Here is a 9,002-nt window from a genome sequence, read left to right as displayed (position 1 = left end):
TTTGTCTTTGGTTCTGGACTTTGATCAGAATTTTTCACTAACTGCCTCATCCCTATGAAACTGGCAATCACCATTAACAATTGTGTTGAGCAAAGATTTTGTATAGTGTCCCCAGCAGGCCAAAATTAAACATGGGTGGAAAGGGATGAGCTAATCTTCAACCCTTTCAACACCATCCATTGTGAGGGAGGGAGAGAGATGACAACTCAGAGCTGTTGAAACTCTTGCCTATATTTCTATAAGATCGTTTCACAGTCTTCCTTCACTAGATAGATGAAGATTCTTATAGAAGAGGCAGAAAGAATCCAAAATATTAATCCAATTGTTACTTCCCTAGAAAAGTTATAGGATCAAATTACCCTAGGAACAAAAGATTCTTCAACTTAAATCCTCTTCATGCCTTTTACAAGTTTTACCTGCTTGTGGGAATTATAAAACAAAAACATCAAACCAGTAGAGTAGGGAAAAATATTTATTTCTAAGGTCAGTTACCTTGACAGGCAAAAAAGCATTTCTCAGTTTCAATTTCATTCAGAAATACATAAACCACACATAGACCAATATGGCCTGCCCCAACATATATTTAACATGGTAAATATAAGGAATAAATTGTCTGAATATAAATATCTATAAAAAAATAAGTACGTCACAAAATTTAATTCAACCTCCATTAGCCAGTTCCAATAAGGTAAGTGGTTTTGCTGCTCTAAAGAATACCCAATTTTCACCTTTTAGCATTTTTCATGGACTCTTTATCAGCGCTTTTACAATAAAGAGGAAACTAAGGGTATCAGCTACCTGGTACAGTGACCTTTTCTCATATGCATCAAATGGAGTAGATCATCATCAAAATGTGATGTCTACTATTGCTCAAACTGGACTTCTATGAGGCCAGAGGATGGGTTTTATTTGGGAGAGGGTAAGGGAAGGGGAAGCAGGGAGCAATGATTAAAGGCAAAACAAGGTGGTGAAATACTTCTGCAGGAGTGCAATACAGGTGAGGTAGACTCGTATTCATGAAACACATCCTGATATACAGTAGTACAGTTTCTTTCAGTTCTGCATTTTTATGAATTGAAAAACAGTATCTTTGATTTCTAACTTGGGTGTCTCTCCATGGCATGTGTTTCCAATTTGTGCATTCCTTGCAAAATCTTCTCATGGAGCTTTGGAGTTTCTCCCTGAAATCTGCCAGACATTTGAGTCAGACACACACTCCCTTTTGGACCCTCTCTTCAGAAGCTCCATCCAAATGTGTTGTCTCCTCTCCTCCTCCTGACAGATGTATCACTAATTAATATATTACTTAGTCTTTGTTTTCTCCCAGATTGGCCCCCAGTCAGCCATCCATTTACATTCCTGGATGAGGAGGAGCAAAGCTTTCGATTGCTCACAGAAGCAAATGAAGACAGATTTTAGGAACTCCTATACCTTTCTTGGAATGTTTGGAACAAGGGTCCCCAGTCCTTTGCCAATCTGAAATAAAGAATGACCAAAGTAGGAAAGATGCTGCCATGCTTTGCCAGCCAGAGTACATGAGGATGAACCACAGAGATCTCTTAACTAAGATGTTGTCTTCAGACGGTCCCAAATGCTTTGCGTTTGATGGGCACGGTTATGGGTTACTTTCTTTGCTTTGTGGAGCTCAGCCCTCTGCTTTGCGAGGTGAAAGGATGCTTTGATGCTATTACTGATGGCCTCCAACCTGTTCAAACAAGACAAGAGCAAACTTTGTTAACCAAACTCAAGAACATATCAGCATTAAGGAACTACATCAAATCATCATGGAGAGAAAAGCTGTCTCAATCTGATTCCTCAGCTATTCTCACCATAAAATTAAAAGAAAATCCTACCTCCTCCCCCAAACAAAACAAAACTCTCAAAGTGTCTACTGAAAGCTATTATGAGGAGAACAGAAAAAAAAATATCCGGTAAATCTAACAAAAATTAAGTATGGGGTTTAAGGGAAACTTAGTGTGGCTTTTTATCTCCTTTGTTCACTTTTTTCACAGGACTTTTCATTGGGAGACTCAGTTTATCTTCAGAAGGCAACTAGTTTTCTCTAGAATGAAAGACATGGAAAGCAATAGAAAGAAATAGCTGAGAGGAGAGGGGAATAGGGAAGTGTCTGCGTGAGACTAGAGCACATTGTGTCAGGCAAATTAAAGTTTCTGCAGGCCTACTATTTGGGGGACCAGGGTTAGAAGCAGAGAGCTATTTATGTGGCAGTGGAGCATAATGGATAGTGCTGGGCTTAGGAAAAGACTTATGTTCATTATAATTTGCATTATGCCCTTGCTAGCTACATACCCTGGGTAATTTATGTGATCTCTCACAACCCCAGTTTTCTCATCTGTAAAATGGATACAATAACTATTAGAGCACTAACATGGGTAAAGGGTTTAAAGTACTACGTACAAGTTACTTATTTTGACAAGGCTAGTTTACTTTAGACTGACACCTTGAAGATTGACAACTGATAGGATTTAGTATTGGAATTACAGGGAACATAAGAGGTTATTCCGTACAAGCCTCTTGTTTTACAGATGAGGAGATTGAGTCCCAAGAAAGTTAAGACTTTCAAGCCATTTTACAAATTACAGTCCCAGTAATCCACTTCACACTGGGCAAAGTATGACTAGTTTTATTTAAAATAAATTAAGAGACTAAAGAAATAGGGGTTAAGTGATTGGTAAAGACAACAAAAGTTAGTAGTAAACATCTCAGAAGTCCCTGACTTCAGGCCCAGGCTCAGTACACTGCGACTACAGAACTTCTGGTCACTGAATTTCCAAGAAAAATTCCCTTTGACCCTAATAGGGAAATGTAGATCACGTGACAGATTCAAGGAAAAGTTTCTTCCCCAGTCACATGAAACCCAAATGTTAGAGGTTTGGAGGTTTCATCATGTTAATGGTTCTGCAATGTGATTTTAATGGTGCTGGTTGATTTAAATCTTCCCTCCACTCTATGTCATGATTAAGAAAAAGGAGGGGGAGTGGGGAGCAAAGCAGACCTAGTCTGGATTGACACTGGTTATCTGCCAAATAGGGTCCCTTATTTAAAAACAAAAACAACGCCCTTGTCCTTGCTAACTCCACACCCCACCCCACCCCACACACAAAACAGTATGTTCTAAATCTTACCAACCCTGCCTAATGACTTTATTTTTCCTCCTGGATGGCCATATGAATAATTGCCTCTCTTTGAAAAACCTAGATCCCATGCGACTCATGTATGAAAATGAGTTCTCTTTGAAAAGGAATTTATGTTTCCCCCTCAGAGAAAGCAGGGACCTCTCTAGTAAGACTGGAATGTGACGGCAGGTGTTCCCCACAACCACAAGCAGGCATGAGGTGGGCAGCAGCCTGCATTTATATTCATGATCCCAAAATTAAATGTCAAAATGGTTCCTCTGTCCTATATTAGCTACCAAGCCCAGAGCTCTTCAACTGAGAGGGGTCCCCACCTTCTGTGGACCTTCTTGCAATAGAAGGTTGCTTAGAGGATATTTTCACTTCTAATGAAAGGAACTTTTCTGTGTCACTGAAAACCATCTCACCTTCTCATTTTCTTGCTGTTCACAAGCTGCTGGTGCACACACTTCAGTCCGTGACCAATACAGTCTTTTTCTTTCCGAGGTTCATTCCAGGCTTTCTTCAGAGTGTTTTGGTCCCTGAGACAGAGAGAAAGAAAAACAAAAGTTAAAGCAACTGAATTGTTAACTCTGCCCCTCTGGGGTTGTTTCAATACTACATGTGTGTATATATATATATATATATATATATATATATATTCTTCCAAGGACAGAATTGTAATATCAGATGGTGGAGAGGTTTGAGTGTCTACAAAGCTGACTAAAAGTGAAAGGTGTCTTTACTCACCAGAGTTCCTTTCCTGCTTGGCAAAAGACCCAGCATTTCTTGTCTTTTTGGCTGGCACATTGGCATCTCTTCCTGGAGTCTGCTGTCTTGGTAAGAAGTGAATCTTCTAGGGAACGTTTAGATCGAGAAGGGCTTCCAAGTCCATATGGAACTGTGTGTCTAGGTTTAAGAAAAAATAGATACTAGAGTAACTGATTGCCCTCAAAATAACATGGTCATATAATAACAGGGTATATTTATCCCCTTAAGTAATACAAAGAACTCATCAGACCCAATGTTTTGGCAGCATAAAGTTGCCAGTACAAAAGGTAGGATCTTCAGAGGCATGCCAACTACTGGGTCAGAATGGGTACAATAGGGATAATTATCCTACTGCTCCCAATGTATTTCAGCTCATGTTCAAATTCTTCTTTCCATAAGTATTTTTTTCAGTCCAAAATTATTAAAAGTCAGCACATAAGTGACTCTTGTGTCTGTTTCATATTTTCTTACTCTGCTAATGTTCTACAAAGATCTTCCCCCTCTTCCCTCTTTGGATTATAGTGAAGCACCACAACACATGGAATTATTGAACCCCATCAACTTCAGGCTTCAGATTATACATAGCAGACTCCTACCAGAAGTAAGCTCCATCTCCTTCCAAAAGAAGAGACTCTAATTCTGTCTGGTTTACATCCCTACGTGAGAAGTTCTTCCCAGGGATTTGGGGATCAAATGTTTCTAGGAGATGATTCTGGCCAGCAGAATATCTAATAGCCTCCAATGTATCCATTATGATTCTCATCTAAGAGATGAAACCCTACCCTTAAGAAATAACTCTTTACTCAGGTAATTCGTATTAGGGTTTTCTGGTCATCCCTAAGCTAAACTAGGACACTGTGGATACTATATGAATTTTTGCTTACAATTGTTTGGAGAAAAGCAAATGGGCAAGGAGGGTGCATATTCTTCTAAAAACTGTTCTTTCTAAATCCAAAGAGTTCATGACTGAGAGTCAGGAGACCTGGATTCCAATTCTAATTCAACACAGTAACTCCAGCTCACTGTGTTGCTGTTTAGTTGTGCTTGATTCTTCATGATCCCTTTAGGGGTTTTCTTGGCAAAGACACTGGAGAGTGATTTCCCATTCCCTTCTCCAGGTTATTTCACAGATGAGGAAACTAAGGCAAACAGGATTAAGTGAGTTGCCCAGGGCTACATAGCTAGAAAGATCTAAACTCAGATTTGCACTCAGGTCTTCCTGCCTCCAAGTCCAGTGTTGTATCTACTGCACTACCTAGCAGACCCATAACCCACTGCATGGTCACAAGTAAATTACTTTTGAATCTCTTGGGCTCAGTAGTACAATGAAAAGAACTCTGGTTTTGTAAGAAGAAGGCTTAGGTTCAAATCCCATTTCTGAGGCTTACTATTAATGTCATCTCCCTGAGCCTTAGTTTTCTCAGCTGTAAAATGAGAGAATTGTACTAAAAAGCTTCTTTTCTGAGGCACCAACATTAATGTCATCTCCCTGAGCCTTAGTTTTCTCAGCTGTAAAATGAGAGAATTGTACTAAAAAGCTTCTTTTCTGAGGCACCAACATAAAGTTACTTGTCTTTAAATTTTGCCACAGTGTCCTACTTCTATTAAACTCTTCCTATCTATCAATAATTATCTACTAACAAGTAGATGGAACCAGTGGACTAGAGAATCCTTTCCACTCTGTTGCTAGATTGCCTTGTGTTGTGTTGTTTTGTTTTTTAATGGAAGAATAATGTCCCAGAAAGGTGTTAAATCTCTTCAGATGTGTTAACCTTTAGAAAACTAACAAGGAGTTCCCCAGGAAAAGGAACTATAGTTTTAACTAGGGCTAGAATGAATGACCAGAGTTACAATGCCCTCTAGAGACTCACTCGGGAGTGTTGATCCAGATGATGTCCAAGTGGCAGAAGTACACGCACTCTTTATCCAGCAAGGAGGAGCAGGAGCAGCGTTTAGACCGCCGAGACCGCCAGGGTGCACTGGGAGGTCGGTTGTCCCCACTAGCTTGGGCTTCTGTGCTGAGCTCAGCACCAAAGGCTAAGAGAGATAAAAAGGAGAGTATGATGAACCACCCAATTTCATCTTAGAGCTACAGAAATACATGGAATTTTAGCATTTGACTCATGCCTAGCTCATTTTAGCGAAGCACACTGCTTAAATTTTGGGGGGAAGTGCATGAAATTAACTTTTTTTCTTCCCTCTTTAATCTAAAAGCTTTGCTTTGCCTTTACCCATTCTATTATCAGAAATATGGGAAAATAAACACTTTAAGGAGATACTTTATGAAGCTCCTTGGTGCTTTGAGAAATTCTTCCTGTTATAAAATTAGGTTCAGATTTGGCTAATGACCTTTAAATTGCCCCTGATTTTTAAGAAAGGATACCTGTTATTCCCATGTACCAGTCTCCCTTCATATCCTACTTCCCATATATAGTAAGTAATTCAAATTACTTTGTTTTCACTGCTTTTAGTGACTTACCAACACCAACTTTTGTAGAGTAATCACTTATCTCTCATCTTACCCCAAATCTGCTTCCTTCTCTAATATAGTTAAAGACTTGGGAGAGAGGAGACGAGCTCCACAACGTAGATTTCAGAAAGTGTCTAAAAAACCTTAGGAGGCTGCTAAATCTTAGGCTAAACTCAAGAGAAACTTTGGGAACCTGATCTAAGCATCAGGGTTCCCAAACTGTTGTGCCTCAGGAAAGAGATTTTTAATACCAGGTCTTGAGGTTATATAATAAAAAGCACAGCTTGTGAGGAATACATTCAGACCCTTCTACCAGCTCCTGCAGCATGCTCTCTCCTTGCTAGCTCTTTAGATGGCTTTTGGCTACAGAAATTGACTTGCCCAGCAGATTTCCAGTGATCAGACACATACATGATAAGGTTTCAATTCCTTGCCATTCACCCTCTCTGGTCTGGGTCACATTGACAGCAAACCAAACATGCACACAAGTACACACTCACAATCTTAAATCTTCGTGTAACCTAGATTTAGCCTATCTCTCTTCCAAGACAAGTGAATAAAACTGTAAATAGAGCTCATGTTGTGATGAATGCCAAAAACATGCCAGAAAGAAACCTAAAGTCAATAATGACAAGACTGGAAGAAAGCATCTGCTCTCACCCTGAAACCACCTGGGGGGGTTTATTCAACAGATCATATTCTAGGTGATGTTTCTGCTCATGTGCTCACCGAATCAGACTTGAACAAAATTCCATAGCTTCAAGTTGAAACACTCTCTCTAATATCACACATGCTGACATTCTAGTATCAGCAGCAACACTATGTGATAGTAATATTATACTTCTGTGCATTAATATGTGCACTAATATGCAATAATATGTTGCACACATGCACTATGCTTAAATTTTTTCTAGCATTTGAATATTCTTTAATGCTAGAGAAAAGTCCAACAAAAGTCTTTTGCACAAATAAGCCCAAATGATGTACTAATGTCATGTTATGCACGTATGCAACTTAATTATTTATTATTTTTCACTCCAAGATTCGGTAGCTATAGACAATAATTCCTAGACATCTGATTTATGAGCCACAATAGTAAAGGATAGGGTGAGGGAGGCAAGCAAGAAAAGCACTAAAGTGGATAATTTAGTCATTAATAATCAGAAGCTTACAAGCCAGCATGCCTACCTGTGTCTGGAGCTCCTTGAAAAACCACAAACAGCAGGGAGAAAATCATCTGGAAATAATCCATTCTGAAAATACCTCCTCTGCCAACTAAGCTCAAATTAAAACACACAAAAACAACTTCAAGTTTCACCCTGAACTACTTCTGATATTCAGACCCCCAAAGTTCTTTCTTCAGTGTGGGAGTCCCGAGCGAGAGAAAAAGAAAAGCTTCTGCCTCTGCGGAGACAGAGGGCAATCCAAAAGGTCTGAAAATTCCGCGATCGTCCAGTGAGCTGCACTAGAAACCCGACGATCTTTTCAGTGACTTTCAGTGCTCATGCAGAAGTCAGTCTGACTTGGACAGCTCTCTGCCTCCTTTTTATACTGAACCCCCATAGAGAGAGTAAACAGCTCAGACTTTTTTTTCTATCCTGAGACAATGTTATTGTGTTATTAGTCACCAAGAGGCAGCAACGTGCGGACCAAGATAAGGCCAGGCTGGAAAGGAAATCACTGCAAACTTCAGAGAGGCAGACGCCGTCTGACAATTCAGGGGCAGGGCTAAGAAAAAGAAAATACCCATTAGAGACCTTTGGTAAACCTGCTGGTGCAGTGTCAGATTCTACTTCCCCTTCACAATGCTGCCAGTTTCAGAGTTCAAGAATCAGACTTGGGAATAAAAAAAAAAAAGTCATGAGATTGGTATGAAAAGTATGAGCCACAGTTTAAATGGATTGTATTGTTATGTGAAGTTTTTTTTAATTGTTGTTGGGGTTTATTTTTCCTTTTTTGTCTTTCCTGATTTTTAGAACACTTAGGCAAACAGGAGAAGCCTCCTCTCTCTCCTCCCTCCCCTTTGCCCCTCACCAAATTATTTGGGGATGGTAATAATTTTATTATTCTTCCAACAGCAATATCGATATAGTTCCCTCATTCTACCCATTTCTTCAGCTTCTTCCAAACTTTTTTTTTAAGATCTCAGAAATGTTGGAGGAGAGGGTATTGAAAGTGGTCAGAAAGGAAAGGTTTTCTTAAACCTTTTTATACATCATTTCGATATCAGTAAATTAGGAAGACACTCCTCGAGAATGTGGAGGGGGGAGCATAAGGGTGATATGAGGAACAAAAGGAGCTGATATTTTGTTGGAATGAAGGTTTGAAGGATTGGCTTCAGAATGACAGAAAGCATCTTTGGGGAGGGCTGAAGAAGATCTAGTAAATACCCCTGTAGGGCTATGAATATTCCACCTAAGGGATTTCTTGGTTTCTTTTTGGCACCGGTAGATGGGGAGGGAGTTTTGAGGTTGGGGAGGTGAGAAGAAAGGAGAGAGTTGGAAGAGAAGAGAGGAATTTTCCATGCCTGGGCAGAGGAATGAGATAAGACCTCACATCGGAATAATACTTTAAACTTTTCATAGGAATTTCACATCTATTACCTGGATCTATTGCTTGTAATATAT

At 39.6% G+C, this 9,002-nt stretch overlaps 1 protein-coding gene across 1 annotated transcript; it reads right to left on the bottom strand.

Moving 5' to 3' along the window:
- Positions 1–454: 454 nt before the first annotated feature.
- EDN1 (endothelin 1) lies at positions 455–8,103 on the bottom strand. The gene is made up of 5 exons (XM_072603834.1): positions 7,564–8,103; positions 5,777–5,942; positions 3,885–4,043; positions 3,563–3,676; positions 455–1,705 (listed from the first exon to the last, which is right to left on the bottom strand). Exons 1-5 carry the CDS (start codon positions 7,625–7,627, stop codon positions 1,564–1,566), a joined length of 645 nt encoding a protein of 214 aa, XP_072459935.1. The 5' UTR covers positions 7,628–8,103; the 3' UTR covers positions 455–1,563.
- Positions 8,104–9,002: the final 899 nt, after the last annotated feature.

Source organism: Notamacropus eugenii, chromosome 4, assembly GCF_028372415.1.
Source record: "Notamacropus eugenii isolate mMacEug1 chromosome 4, mMacEug1.pri_v2, whole genome shotgun sequence".
Classification (NCBI taxonomy): domain Eukaryota; kingdom Metazoa; phylum Chordata; class Mammalia; order Diprotodontia; family Macropodidae; genus Notamacropus; species Notamacropus eugenii.
Note: the sequence above shows the minus strand (reverse complement) of the source record. Positions and strands in the feature narration are given on the sequence as shown.

What these genes read in the sequence shown, in the direction of transcription:
- EDN1 (XM_072603834.1), bottom strand. Translation starts at nt 7,627, where the DNA reads ATGGATTATTTCCAGATGATTTTCTCCCTGCTGTTTGTGGTTTTTCAA. An exon ending in ATCTGGATCAACACTCCCGA is followed by an intron (nt 4,044 to 5,776) that starts GTGAGTCTCTAG and finishes TCTTAAACCTAG; the next exon opens with ACACACAGTTCCATATGGAC. An exon ending in CAAGCAGGAAAGGAACTCTG is followed by an intron (nt 3,677 to 3,884) that starts GTGAGTAAAGAC and finishes TCTCTGTCTCAG; the next exon opens with GGACCAAAACACTCTGAAGA.